The sequence below is a fragment of the Cyphomyrmex costatus genome, unplaced genomic scaffold, assembly GCF_001594065.2.
Source record: "Cyphomyrmex costatus isolate MS0001 unplaced genomic scaffold, Ccosl1.0 scaffold219, whole genome shotgun sequence".
Classification (NCBI taxonomy): Eukaryota; Metazoa; Arthropoda; class Insecta; order Hymenoptera; family Formicidae; genus Cyphomyrmex; species Cyphomyrmex costatus.
The window spans coordinates 1,403,186-1,419,363 of NW_017276246.1; the positions used below are offsets into that span (position 1 = coordinate 1,403,186).

Sequence of the window (16,178 nt, forward strand, 5' to 3'; positions counted from 1 at the left end):
CGAAGAACGATTAGCGTCGCGTCTCGACGTTCATCTGGCGACGGCGACCAAGGCGAAAAAGGTCACCGCAGCTCGAGCGAGCAATTCAAGCGGAAAAGCGAACATCCTGGACGCGTATGCGCTCTCAGCCGTAACCCGGCCCGCGGCTGTTCTAGATCCGGATGTCAATAGACGCGACTACATGATCTCACCCGCAAACGGGTCCCGGTCGCAAACAACACGAACTTGACAGTATCGGCGACTTCGATCTTAGCGTTAGAACCTGGAACCTAGCGGGACTAGATTCAAGGTCAGTGATGCAATCGTCGATTTAGCTCCGTTGACGAGGCGTTGACCTCGGAAATGCCAGACACGAATTCCTGAAACAGGCTCCAGAAAGAGGAACGAATCATCCTCGTGGCGCCGATCCTCCGCGAACATCGGCTACACCGCCAATGACCTCCTTTACTCAAGCTATCTCATATCCTCCTTTTTGCCGATGAAATAGACAGGCAACGTGCGTCGGACGACTATGAGAGATCCCTCGGGTTTCCCTTCTGGAATGCCTTGCCAAATGTGTCGGGTTCGTTCTTTTCTATCTTCCTCTAGATCCACGGCCCTCAAGTAGCGCTGTCGAGAACAATGGACTTTCTGCTGTCCTTGCGACGGCGGCCGACCAGTTGGCGGATTTGCGCGGGGACGCTTGCGGGCGGTAGATCGGGCTCCTCGATAGTTGAAGTTGCCAAGACGACAGCGAGAGTAGACGATGATGGCGACGAGGAAGAGGAAAAGGCGGAGGAGGCGGCACCGCCGTGGTGATTGATGGTATTTGATGACTGACTGCGTCGCAATGACGTCGATCTGCCGCCGATGGACGGCGTTCCCGCCGTCGTCGTCGACGACGGCGCCGCGGACCGTTCTGATGCCGTCGACGACGTCGTCGAGCCTGCAACGAACTGCTGGTGTTTCGTGGTCGACGACGCTTGCTGCTGGTATTGTTGCGATCTGATGGCATGATAGGCCATGTCTCTTTGCTGGGCTCGCGACATGGCCGAAATGTGCGAGCCCGTTGCGTGATCTTGGCTGAGATCGTGAGGGTTGTCGTTGCTGATGCTGGAGGATGACGAGTAGTGCGAGGGCGACGAGACAGGAGAAGTGGTGCTTGCGATAGAGGAAGTGACGGCGGTGGTGATGGTGCGTGTGGTGCCGGGTGTGCCAGTGACCGCTGCTGGTAGAGCTGCTTCCGGTGCACCGTTGACCAGCGACTGGACCGCATGGTCCGGTAGATGGTGTATGAGAGGCTCAGGAACAGCGATTGGAGAACGTTGTTGTTTGTCGTCGCCCAAATCGCCAGCGCAGCCGTAATCGTAGCTGCAGCAAAGCTGCCCGTCCTACGAAGAGGTTCGTGGGAGACTGGGTTAGCCACGGCGGAGGGAATTTTCTTTCATAATTATTGACTTTTTTGCTTTGTCAATTCCGGATTGGAAAGTCTTGGCCAGCATGATTCCATGAGAAAACGTGATTCATGAAAGAACCAATATCATGGGTAGAATGATATATTGAAAGTGAAAAATGCAAATATACGAATGACGTAAGCATGAACTTGCTTTGCGATCGTGAATCGATCGTGTGCTCTGAATAAAAAATAAATATTTCTTGTGACTATTATTATAGAATTATTTATTATAATGGAATATTATAGTGTCTTATACTAATTCGTTATTTAGTTAAAAAATAAATTTTCGCTCTTCTAATATTTACAAAGAAAGAAGATTGTTTGAATCATATAAGTTATATAATTAACCCATTTCTTGTACCTTTTATAATATTAGAAATTTTATCAATCAGATTATCGTCAATGTTTTCCTATTAGATAACGTAATTTAACATATATTATATTTTTTTTACGTACGTATTAAAGAATTTTTATTTTAATAACAATTAGATATATAAAACGGAATCTTTTATATCTTTTTCTACATACCACAAAGTTAACAAATGGGTTAACTATCGCAATTGAATGCTAAACGCGCCAAGACTTTCCAACCTGTAGTAAGGCAGGTACTTGTGTCCATAGTATGTAATTCATTGTTTCGTAGAACAATACCGCATCAGTTCCGCCGTGGCGAGATAATAAATTAACGTGCAAGAATCGACCCCCGCTTTACTTTCCTTGAAACTTTCCTTTGCGACCTTCCTCGCACCCGCACTGGCGGCGCCCTTTTCTCTCAGTTAAGAAGACGATTTTGTAAGTGGTCATGATCACAATTACAATAACTGTAAGGACACTCATGCTGAACATTCGAAAGGGGGCAAAACAATGAATTTCCATAGTATGTCTTTGATACCCGGCGACAAATCTCTAAGTTTCTACTACTCTCTGCTACGATCCTGGCAGGATACTTTTATAACACACACACATATATATATATATATAATGCACAATACTTGTACAATGCTCAATATAAAATATTATTTTACAACTCTCTCTTTATATATAAGTATATTTTGATGACGGAATTTCATCTAAAATCTAATAAAAAATCTAAGATTAATCCTTTTATGCATTACGGCTTGATTCTATGCTATCCTCAGTATTTTATTGTTTTGCACTTTACATCTTTGTACGAGTTATTCCCATCTTGCCAGAATCGGTGCTTGATAAGTCGATACAGAGAAAGAAAGAGACCTCTTGGTGCTTCTACCGAATCTCGAATGCAGATCAGAGGAGGGTGCAGTGGAGGCTCAGGTGCGACAACGACTCTTTTAAAAAATAAAAAAAAAAAGAAGAGAGGAAAAGAGAAACATAAAAACAAACATAAATCGCGGATCCAAGACGCAGTCTGTATATGTGTGTGTGTGTGTGCGCGCGCGCGTGTGTATAAATATATGTATGTAGGGTGCAGCCACAATAGAAGGAATAAGAAATTGCGATACAAAATTACAGATAAGGAATCATGATTTCACTCATCAGAAAAAAAAAACCGTGTATTCTGGTGTATTCGATTTCTGATAATCGGTTAAAATCTTTTTATTTCTTATTCCTTCTATTGTGTGTGTGTGGCTGCACTTTTACACGTGTCTGCCACCCCGTGCGCCATGCTCCTCGATCGACATGAGAAAGATCTGCCGATCGGAATCGCCTTCTCTTTTATCTTTTTGCATGAACAACCGTGCGTCTCGGAGTGTGCGTAAGTAAAAAAAAAAAAGGCGAAAGAGAGAAAAGTGAGAGAGAGAGTAGTGCGCGACATTGGGAGAGTAGGAAATAGAATGCGTGAAGAGTGTGTGTCAACGCATGCGAATTTCGAAAACGTGCAATCGATCTTTCCATGGATGAGATAACATAATACGCCGTATTCTCGTTCGATCCGTCAACAAATTTATTGTGCACGATATTGAACGATAAAGAACATGCAAATTATTTCGTGCAGACACTTTTTAATAACGCAAATGTTTCAAATACAGAGTTTGAGACAAAGAGCAAACGACATCGTTAATCAACCATTTATACTATAATTGGGATAATAAAAGTTAACTGTTAGATTGTAAGATAAATCCAGCACAATTGTTTATAACCGTCAAATGTCGAATAGTCAATAATTTTTAGTGAATATATGAATATTATTTTGTTGAATCAATTTGAAATCTGCTATGCTATTAAATCTTGACGATCGTCAATGTCACGTCGAGACCATTTTCCTTCAAATACGACCAAATGTACATGCCCTGTGCTTGCAATATATATTTATATATTCTTTGACGTTGTCGAATATAGTGACAAAGCTTCTGTCCATACAACACAGATCATTCCAGCAATATTGCAACGTTTCAATAATATTGCAGTATAATATTGCAAATATTGCAGCAATGTTGCCGCAAGCTTTTGTGCTGTATGGATGGTGATCAACGTGCGGCGATTAACGTAGTGATAGGACTGATAGTGGTCCTAATAAATAGGATGTGAAAAAGAAGAAAAGTATTAGTAGAAGAAAAACTACTAACAAGTATCAAGCCGAGAGGATAACCACTATCTGAAATATTGTCCCACAGATTACATAATTTCATTTAATTTTATATAATTTCATTTGATGACAAATAATTTTCCTCGCTATATATGCGGTCATTTGGTAAAATAAACGATTTTATCTAATATCACACAATTATTTCTTGTATTTGCATATGTAATTATCGGATTATATTAATATCGGAATTTCATATAAATTTTATGTAATGATTTCAAGGACTCCGTGCCACGATTACATTAAGTGATTACCCCCTCGTATCAAGCAAACGTGCGAAATATAGAAACTTTATAAAAGTGAAAAGCAGCAGAGAGAGGAAAGACAAAATAAACGAATTAACAAAAAAAAAAAAAAAAGGCAGAATCACACTATGTAAAAATAGATGAGAATTAAGAGGTAAAGGAGAAAGATCTAAGAAAGCACTCGAGCACTCCGTTAGTCATAGAACATTAATCAGCACACAATAAAGACAGAAGAGAAGAGGCAGGTAATAGAGATTATAGGTGAGGTAGAAGTGACGTGATTACCGATGCACACAACACGCGCTATTGCTCACCAATTGGGCGCAGTACGGCACCTGCAAGGATACCCATTGTTAGGCTATATGAGGTTAGTCATCACGGGCAAGGTGGCGGGGTTAATTTACAACAGCATAGTCTCAGGCAGACAATGTTTTTCTGGCGCAACTCCCCCTCCTATATCCCTCCCTCGCTATTTCGCCTATACGTGACCAGGACCTTTCTCTGCGCCGCGTCGATCCACATTCGCGATCGTCACGGCTTATAGAAGATTAATATGATTGGCCTAGGCGCCAGCGGAATCACTCTGTCGAATTCCATTCTGGTGGTCCCCGGCCAATCGTTGCCAATGTCACCCACTAATGAAATCGTGCAGCCGCGCTCGATTGAACGTGCGGCACGATGCTAGACTGTCGTCGACCGGCGATCGGGGGATCGCGGATCGGATCGGCGAGGTCAAGGTCATGGTGCACACTCGATCACTGTGAGGTCAGGTCCGTTTTCTATTAATCGTCGCCGGGCGGTAAACACTAATAAAATGATCCATGCAGGGCCGACCCGAAGCACGCGCGATCGTGAGATCTCGGCTCAATCTCGGTTTGGCGTATATATGTAATGTTACGGATTTACCACGTTATCTTTTAGCCACAGATTAGTAAGAATTTAAGATACTTTCATGACGGTAATTAAGAAATCAATTATTATCTGTGTGTTAAGTGTGTATTGAAAGTTTCTGGAAAGTTAAGCCACGAATGTAACAAATCTGACTTTAATTAATGTTAAAAGAGTTTTACTCTTAAATAGAAATTTTACGTTAATAATCGTAATATTTTGATAAATACTAAATTTATATTAAGAAAAGTTCGAGGTTCCAAACACTTTTCAAAGGCTGAAAGATAGAACGACAAGTATGAAATATCATATATGGTATGTATAATATATTATTTCATCGTCATCCTAATTATGAAATCTAAACAATCAAAATTTTTGGAAAATACGCAAAAATAAAAACAGTGTATGTATGTATATGTGTACAAGCTCAGAATTTCGTAAATTTTATAAACAATATAAATTCTAAATTATTAAATTAGTGCTGAAATCGCAAAAAAAAAAACCATACGTTATTATTTCATACTTGCTACAACTAAGATTAAGGTAAGTGAAAATTTGTGAGATACAAATATCTTGACTCATTTAGAATAATAATAGGATGACGATGACGAGAGCGAAGCACTCGGCAAAGAAGCGAAACAATGAGCTTTCTCGAAATTCAGAGAGTTTCCTTTTGAGATTCGATGTATGTACGAACCGGGATTCTCACGGCCGTGGCAGTATTCGATCGCATTCCATATCTACAGTTTCTACACATGAAGAATAATATTTTTTTTTCATTAGAAAATAATTTGCGAATCATGCTCTTCTAAACATCTGATTACATCTGCCCCATATGATTACGCCCAATTAATTGCAGCATTTTGCTTTATATTTCGCTAATAAAGATACTGTCATTTCAGCTTCTGTTATAAAAAAAAAAGAACATTAAAAAAGAATTAAATATATTCTCAATGTTTTCTAGTATAAATAAACTTGAATGGATTTAGAAGGAGATAATCATTTCATAATCTAAAATCTAACAATATCTATTCCTTCTCTTACAAGGAGAAATGTACGACGAACGCTGCCACGTGCAAGGCAGGCATTAAAAAACAAATAACATTTAGGCTAGCTTGGGGACGCCCCTGGATGTGTCTAATAATGTATAAAACTATAAAGTTTGAATAATTTACATTGGTGAGTACAGCACTGAAATCGTATAATGACAAGGCTAGCACGACGCATTAGTGCATGCCGAGAGAGAAGATAATATTGATTATAAATTAACAATTAATAATGAATAATGTAATGATTCAATTAAATTAAAAGTTCAATGAATAAGTAAATATATGCATATATATATATATATATGTATAAATAGATAAATTGTTTGATCGTAAATGAAGATTATTAATATGAAAAATTATATATATATATATATATATATATTATATTGTATATATTTTTATGAAATACAAAACTGAAGTTTTTATATGAGTAATTTCAGTTTAATTGATTAGTTAAATATTCATGCAAATGAGAAGTTAGATTTCATAAAAACATTATTCTTCTTTTCTCCGCATACGGTTAATAAAATGTTAGCGTTCAGCTTTGCAAAATCGATTCGCGTTAATACACACCGCAAAAACAACTGGCATACTGCACGAAAAAAAAAAGAGGACAGTCAGTATGTACCTTGTACTATTCGAGGATTTACCTACTGACGACAAGTAAAACAGACAGACAGAAAGTAACACGAGCGAGTAAAAGTAAAATGATAAATAGATGCTTGTGTGTATAATTTTATGTTTGTATGGCGCACAATTCAAATATGCTAAGAAGGTGAAAATGTTAAATAATATAATGGATTTTGAAACGTGCAAATATTTATGATTCGGTAATTGAAACATAATAAATAAAATTAATCTCTTGTTGTTTGAATATGTTTTTGCAGAAATTTTACATTTCGAGAGAAATTATAATCATACGCAAAATTAACATGTAATTTAGTAATTTTATTTAAATACGTTAGAGTAAAGATAATAATTCTATATAAAAATGGCAACGATGATGATGATAAAATGAATGATAATTCGTGAAAGAAATCTAATATGAAAGGAGCGAAAATGAAATTGATTGATACGATTTGCGCGTGTTGATACTCCGCCATGTACGTATACATATTCGATGGACGCCTGCACAGCGATTTTCTTGCATCTTACATCGACATAATACAGCGAGCGCAATTGAATAGGCACACGACAAATCCACGGCTAAATTGAGGCAATATTTCCTTTCATTTACTGACCTTGAGCTCTTGAATTCGCAAGAGAAGCGATTGCGATGGGTACCAAGATCTTGTTAGGATGATCTGCATTTCAGTGTCTTCATTATGTAACATCATTACGTTATTAACAATTTAAAATTAAGAAAATACATCACCAAATATTGGATTGGGATGATCTCCTTGCAGTACCACAATTACTTGGATAGCATGAAAAAATACATTATCTTATTAGCGCGTAAAGAATTGTTATCGCGTCGTACAACAGATTTTATACGAGTATTACTGAAATTAAGTAGAACGCTGTTAAAAATTTATGAGAATGTGGAAAGAACTCAGCAGATTCTGCAGCGATCATCCTCACGTCTTCCGTGCCCATGACATCGTCCTTCTCCGGCAAATTCCCCCCTTTATCCTATTCGTATCCTTCGGATCTCGCATGAGATCAGGTCAAAGACCGGCGATCGCGGATCCTGCGATGTGACACGTCCGATCCTTCTTCTTACCTTGCACTCGCACGTGGTGCATTTGTCGTGGGGGTCCTGCCAAGAGCTGCCGCTGTCGTGGACGATGCCGGCGTAGCTGCACGGCCGGGGACGACTAGGAACCGTGAACGAGGTGCCGTTTACCGACACCTCACGAGCGCAGGGATCGTCCTCGCAGCGCGGACAACAATCGCCCTCCTCGGTTACGGGATTCGAGCAGGTTACCGGTGGACACTCCATCTGCCAGCAGTCTATTTCGCCATACTACAAAAAACCGTACGATAATTCGTAGAAGGTTCAAAATCGAACTATATACTAAACTTTTTTTTTTTTTTCGAATAATCACGTTTTTATGTATGGAACTATACGATATGGGGGTTTGTAATCTGAAGAGATCAGTTGGTTAAAATATTCTTATAATTCGTCGATTCTATTCATAAGTCTGTCATGCGTATTATGTAGTTTGGACAGGCTTATTACCAGGCACTCGCAAGTCTGACATTGGTATATCCAACGTTCTCCGCTTCTGAAGACTAGGTGATGGAGCTCCTGATGCCTGCAGGACGCGGCGGGATTACATTGAGGACAGCACTTATCCCTGTGACTTCCCGGTGCGCTGCAGTCACATATCGGATCCTTGCAAGTGATCACACCGTCTTGGCACGTGCATCTCCTGCAAGGATTTCCAGACGGTGCCAATGTGTCACCGTTATTGATCTCCCGATCTTCGAACCAGCAACCTAAAAATGATAGCATAGTATAGTATAACAATTTTTTTTATATTCTTTGTACAATTCTCCATACAATTCTCGAGCAGTTTTACTCTAAGAGACGAATGTCTTGATTGTAGACGCCACGAGTGAACTCACTGAGTCTGCATTCTTTTCCGGACTCTTCCAGATCCTTTGCCGGTGGGCACACACACTCATAGCCGCCTTCAGTGTTGACGCATTTTGCGGTAGGATGACAGGTGTGCCTCCTCTCGATTGTTAAATCGTTGCACTCGTCGATGTCGACGCATTGCGTGCCCTGGGTGCTGTCATGCAGGGCGCTCCTGTAACCAGGCTTGCACCGGCAATAATACCAACCGGGCATATTGAAACACGTGGACGATTGATGACATCGATGCAGATCGCTAGCACACTCGTCCAAGTCGAGTTCGCAACTGTTGCCGATGTAACCGCGTCGACAAGAGCACCTCCCGGGTGCCACGCATTCGCCACCATTCTGGCAAGTCTGATTGCACACAGCTGTAAAGAAAATAATATGATTTTATTTCATATTCAGACTTTAAACAATGAAGATACTACACGTTTATCTTCTATCTCATACTCTTTTCATTAAATTTAAATTTAATTTTTAATGCAATTTTACTATCATTAGTTTAAAAATAATTATTTAGTGTGATTAACTCTCTGAGAACAAAAGAGACGATTAATCAGTCTTAAAAATGATGAAAATATTTTTTTCTTTTTTCTTTTTGTAAATGATGGTTTTTGCGAAATAATATATATATATTGGAGAAAAATAAATATTTTTCACTTTGATAAATTGCCTTTTACCATTTTACTTATTGATAGGATGAAAACTATTGCGATTGTTTGTATACACACTCGCTCGGAAAACGAATGTTTCAATAAAGAAAATATGTTCGAATTCTTTTCTACTTTCAATTTAATAGAGTGGCATGTTCTATATAAATCGTTTTACATAAATTGCTCATAATTATGTATAAATTCGTGTGTAACATTGAATTGGATTAGAGTAGATTAATTCAAATTAATATAAATTTCAATAATAAAAATTACTATCTTCGCGCGTTTTATCATACAATATAATTTTGTTTCGTTTAATAGAATTACTCAAATGGAGCCAAGAAAAGTCTTAGAATAACATTATGGAGTTATCGCTTCGAGAGTATTAAGAAATTACTCATTATTATAAGATATGTTTTATCGATACATAAAGACGATATACTGTACGTTTGCATGTGAAACCGTCGCCGGTATAGCCGTCCTTGCAGATGCAGTAGTAGCTACCATTAGTGTTCACACATGTAGCGTGCTCGTCACACAAGTGCTGACCAGTCGCGCACTCATCTAGCTCGGCACAGTTGAACTTGTCCATTCTATAGTAACCCGGAAGACACTCGCACGTATAAGAGCCGATCACGTTGACGCACTTCGTGTTCGCGTTGCAGTAGTGACCGTTCGATCCACCTTGCTGCTTGCATTCGTCCACGTCTGAGTTACGAGACGAAAAGAAAACGTCATTGTGTAATCATATAATCAACGAAGTCGTACGAACGTTCTATTTAACTTATTACATTAAAAAGAAATATTTGTAATTAATAACAATATATATACAAGAGGCTCCTATGAATAAATCCAATATTAAAATAAATTGCCGTTGAGAGCCAACACTGAATGAAAGTGTGTAATAAACTTTGTTTAATTACATAAAATTGCAAATTAAATAAAGTTTATTACACACTTTCATCCAGTGTTGGCTCTCAACGGCAATTTATTTTAATATTAGAAATATTTGTGTAAGTGAAATTCCTAAATAAAATAAGATGTTAAAAGAAAAATAGAGAATTTTTATTTAACATTTTGCTGGAAAATAATGATGCTGATAAATATTCAATATGTACCATGTTCTTTAAAATATAAAAAAATTTAATTAGCAAAAAATATAACGATTCATCTTAAAAAACACTTAAAAGATTTATTTTTAAATTTACTCAATTAACAAAAATAGATAAAGTAAATTATACAATATATTATTAATAGTAAACAAAAATTTTAGATAAGTAGGATTTTTTAATTCATATATTTCCAATTAAAAATGAAATAAAACTCAATGCGATAATTTTAGCATTGAGTTCGCATGCTTTTTACACAAGAATAAGTCCGGCGAGTCTGGTGGATATACTTCACGCACGATTAATTACACAAGTAAGTTAGGTAAGGGTTAGGTACCGTGACAGTTAAGACCATCCCCCTGGAAACCGATATCGCAATGGCAGGCGTAGGTCGTCTGGAGATTCAGGCAGGACGCGTTAGTATGACACTTGTGGCCCTTCGCGCAGTAGTCCACCCCTGGTTAAATTAGGTTAGCCATGCAAATACGGAGGGCGGTTAGACGATTTAATTAGCGATCTAGCGATTTTAGACAGACGATTTGACATCGGTAACCCTCCCATACATAATGGACGTTGTACTAGTAATTAATTAGATAACAGAGAGTAGCGAACTCTTAAGAATTATAATTAAAGTCACCTTATTCTGTTTGAACTAATATAAATGTTTCTCTTAATATAACTGTTAGTTTATGATGATATGATATATGCGTATTTATTTAAGACTAGCAGAAAGAAAGAAGATTTGAAGGTCGCTAGAAAAGAAATTTCATGCATGAGAGGGTTAGAGTTAATGATACGCAAGTTATATGAATTGCGCCTTCTTTGCTGTTTCGCAAAGCTTTGCTGCTTTTTCATGCTTGTCCCGTTCTTTCAACCCCAATATTATAACATGCGTTATTAATTTCAAAATCCGTTAAATTTTAATGAAAGATAAAAATGAAAGATTTTATTATCCTTTATTTTTACAACAAGAATTTGTGTCTCATAAGAAAAACACTCTGTTGATGAAACTATCAATTGACTGATCTTTACAATCGAGTTGTAATATTTGATAATGCAAATATATAAAAGAAAATGTGTTATTTATTTTGAAAATATCATGAAATTTATATCGTTAATATATTTATTGCCGCGTATAGCTTTCCAAACATGTAAACGTACCTGGGCAAAACTTGCAGCATTCCTCTGCCACGCTGAGTTGCTCGCTGGGTGGACACGGCAGTGGTGGGCATTTGGTGTCAGTGTCGATTCTCGTGCAGGTGAAGCTACCGTCGTAGCAATTGCACTCGACGCACTGCTTCGGCGAGACCCTCTCGCCGTGATCGTAAATTACGCCATGCAAGTAACATTGTCCTGTGAAGGCGAATATGAATGGCGAGATAAGTAACGTGAGGCACGAGACGGAAGCGAATGACTGAACACGAAACACGCTACGTCAGCTAATCGGTCAGTTGCGTGCGTGAAAGTAAAGGAGTAGATTCGCGTAAAAGCTATATTGGAATAATCGAAAGAGTTGTTCCTCTCCAAGGTGCCAAGAGTACGTTTTAAAAGCACGAAATGTACGGATGATGTGTGAATGATAAGCTGTACCATGCGCTGAGCAAAAGAGACCACAAGAATAGATATTATGAATCCTAAAGTCTTGCCAAAGCTTTAAAGTTAATGGTTTAGAAATTAATGATTTAATAGAAATTTCTTTTTTGTTAAAATTACCACAAATTGTGGAGTGTTAAAGAAATACATTTGTGAATGGGAGATATAAAGGGAAAGTAAGAGTAGTATAATACTTCACTTACTGAGACAAATAGGACAACATTGTCCCTCAGGAATGATGGGATTCTTGCAAGTGACCGGAGTGCAGGATGTAGGTTTACACTCAATCTCGCCATGAATGCAGGCACAATGTTGACAACCCTTTGACCACGTTTCGCCGTCATCGTGGACGGTACCATTCACCCTACAGGACTTTTGGCACTCGCACTCCTCCACTTTACTTATCCTGCCCTCTGCAGCGGCTAGCTGAAAGGAATATGTCCATGAATAATTTGCCATATTTCAGTGATAAAAGACAACAATGCGTTTATTACACCTGCGTGAAGCTGGCCCCCCAATATTAAAAAAACGATATTTTTCTTCATAATTTTCGTATATCTTTTGAACTAAGGGTGAGCAAACGAAAATTCCAACTGAGCATTCGTGAGCAAACGATGAGCAAACGAATGCATGAAGAAAACAAATCGATTTTTTAATATTGAGGGGCCAGCTTCACACCGGTGTTTATTACAAGAATAATTTCTAAAAAGTTGATGATTGCTGAAGAACAATCTGCGTAAATAAACATTAAACATAAACTGTAAAGAGCATATAATTGCACTATAAAATTATAGCAATATATCCTTATATAATTTATATTTAATTCATATTAATCAAATTTTATCGCGTCGACATAAGTTTGTAAACGTATAAATTACTCACCCTACGAGTTAACTCATTGAGATTGTGCATTAATTGTTCCACAGTATTCTGTAATATCGAAAATTGACCGCATGTGGGACAAGATGAGTCGAGCTGAGGACACTGGGAAAGATAACCGTGAGGTCCTGCTATTAACTTGACGTCCTGCAAAGCACCCTGCAGCGCGAAAATCATACAGAAAGCTTAGTTCGGGATGTGATATCATTGTATATAAATATTACGAGAAATATGTTTCAGTTAAATTAAACGAAAATCTATTATAATTATGCTCTTATTACTGACAAAAATTAAATTAGCAGAATTAAATCCTAATTTTATTTTAATATTCAAATTTGCTTTAAATAGAAAAGAAATAGAATAAAATACGGGAAGACTTATGCTGCAGAAAAGAAACGTGTGGCTTCACCTTGAAGAGAAAGTGCCTAACGTTCCTCTGTCCTATCCAGAGTTGAAGCTGCGGCAGGGTAAAATTGGTGTCGGGTGGACCAGGTCTCAGCAGTCGCCTGTACAAAGGGTGACAGTCGACAAGCAGCTCGACCTGCGAGCCGCTTATGCTCAGGGCGACCCTGTGCCAGGCGCCATCGGCTAATCGGAAAGGAAACGCCTCGACGTGTACGGTTCCGTCGCGGCGTGATACGTAATGAAGTCGAAGCTCGTCCTTGCGTCCGCTGCTCTGCAGCTCCAAGTACCTGACGCATATTGCATTCTATTTATTGCCGATTCAATTAGACTTACATGACTATCCAGGATTTAATCTGTTTTACAAAGTGCGATATATTATATATGTATATTGTTATTATTTCAAACTGAATTAAAGAACTATAAACTATTAAGTATTATAATTATGTCCTTTAATATTTTATCTATTATGAATTTTCTGATTACTTTATTATTAATATCACAATAATTACAATGATAATTCTGAAATTTTATTAAGATTGTTATTCTAATTTACGTTGTAAACTGAATTTACGCGTGTCGTCAAAACATTTAAATTGGCTACCGTCACTAATGGGCTGCAGTTACAGGCAACGCGTAATTAGATTTTGAGTAATTTATTGGCCTTTAAGAAGCTTATTGAGTTCTATATTAATCATAGTTGCGGCACGTTAATGTATGCCATGCAATATATACGAGCGTAAGTCTATCCAATTTGTGTCAGCTAGGCGAAAACAGGTAGATCGCATTATCGGAGTACTGACGAAGGATGCGGTATTGAGCTGAGTGCTTCTTCACTCTCGCTCGACAATTGACACACTAACTTCTTTTATAGCCGTTGCATACAAAGTTATAAAGCTGAGAAGCAATTTTTAACAAAGCGACGAGACGAGAAACAAAATGCATATGTACAATTGTTGCCTGACAATTTCGTCACGACGATATTATTTAAACAGTAAAGACTTTTTATTGTCCCGAGTGTGTAATAATTCCTTATCCTAGTAGATACCTAGTAATATAGACGTTGTTATTTCAAATATAAACGACAGAGGAATTATTGTGCTGCATGCATTAGGGTATGATGTCATCAAATCGTAAAACGCAGAATATTCCACAGTTATTCGTGAAAGTTTATATGTCATATTTCACTTGTAATTTCTAATAGTCTATAAAAGTATTTTGATCATCGCGCGCATATTTCACGTACAAATATGTATGTATATCTCGTGATATATTTTATTAGGTAATATATGTCCGAAAGATTTTGCTTTTCCACGCGCGGTATTTATGCCTGTATCGTTCTTAGTGTTTGAAATAGGTCGTAACTGGTAGTTCGATTCAAGTCCGAAATTCCCAAACGGCATTGTAAAGAGTTGCGGGAGTGAGTGGGAAGGAATTTTTTTTCGGTATTTTCGTACCTATTGTTCCCGTGTGCAAAGGCGACGATCGTCCCAGAATTGGCCTCCTCTTGGCGCAGCGCGGCTGCTATAGTGAATTCCGGAACCCGCCGGAGTAGCGCGGCCGCCCGTTCGAAGTTCTCCTCGTTCAGTCGGAGCTCCCTCTCCTCGCCTGGAAGTAGTAAAACACAATGATCAGTGCGGCAAGACGGAATACGCGGCTAACTGTACTCCGCAATTCTCTCTTACTGTATATTTACTGTATATAATTCTAACTGTATACTTTATACAGCACTTTTCTCATAGGAATCCATATATCCAGCATATTCAATTCTTTTTCGCACTTTTCAGTTCCATCCTGTGCCCCAGTTAAATATATTCAAGCGAGAATATAAAAGTGTTATACATATAGCTTTTATAAAAACTGTACGTCATTAAACATGAGAATTTTTGGATATTGAATGCAATCTAGCGGTCTTATAGGAAGGCCTGTCGCATGCCCTGCTTGAAATCGATGCGAAGCTGATTTGAATTTTTAACCTGGCTGCTTCCAGGTAAGGTTGAACCGTCTTCCGGAAAGCGGTCTACCTTGAATTTAGAGCACGGCGAGCGACCATTATTTACGTGGCAATATTATGGCAAAGGATATATTTTACAGTTGCGTAGTGAGAAGAGCAATATTGAAAAGTAATATATTACGATGAATTCACCAAGTACGTATGAATTCTTGGAAAATGTTTAGTCGAAGTTATACATACTTGTAGTTACTATTAACTTTGGAATTTATTGACAAAGAGTGTGTGCGTTATTCGTGCATAGCGAGCATTCAATGCTAAGAATTAATGATATACCGCTCTCTAAGAATAAACAAGTAAACTTCTTGGATACTATTATCTTTTTTCATTTCATACTTTTTTTTTAATTATTTTTTACTTAATTTGAAATTTAAATGTTCACCAAAGTATTGTGTATGAGTAACAATAATATGTATATGTATTTAATTAATCATTCAATCTTAATTCGTTTCGTTTAGCGTATTTTTTTTTTCACAGAAATAAAAAAATTGTTCTATATTGAACCTTCTGTCACGTCATATTTGCTTTAGCGTCAACAAGTAAAAAAGTAAATAGCAAGAGAATTCCATCCACGAAGTTGTGAAATAACAACACTTTCAGTATTACGTAAAATGTCACGTGTTCAAACGGAACAATCGTTTGCTGGCTGCAGTAATGCGAGACCTGAACTATCGACTCGGCGATGGAGATTAGAGTACAGCGATGTATCAGCGATGTAGGCCACCCCGAATTTTTGGTCGCAGATTCTCTGCGCAACCGTTACGTAA

At 38.0% G+C, this 16,178-nt stretch overlaps 1 protein-coding gene across 1 annotated transcript; it reads right to left on the reverse strand.

The window, feature by feature from the left end:
* Window positions 1-599: 599 nt before the first annotated feature.
* Window positions 600-15,453, reverse strand: LOC108773773 (protein kinase C-binding protein NELL1). Its single transcript, XM_018539696.1, is given in 12 exon segments — window positions 600-1,370; window positions 7,904-8,146; window positions 8,363-8,622; window positions 8,752-9,132; window positions 9,865-10,125; window positions 10,864-10,983; window positions 11,688-11,879; window positions 12,323-12,545; window positions 13,002-13,157; window positions 13,408-13,690; window positions 14,858-15,179; window positions 15,342-15,453. Coding segments are annotated over 12 exon segments (3,324 nt in total).
* Between the last annotated feature and the right edge of the window lie 725 nt (window positions 15,454-16,178).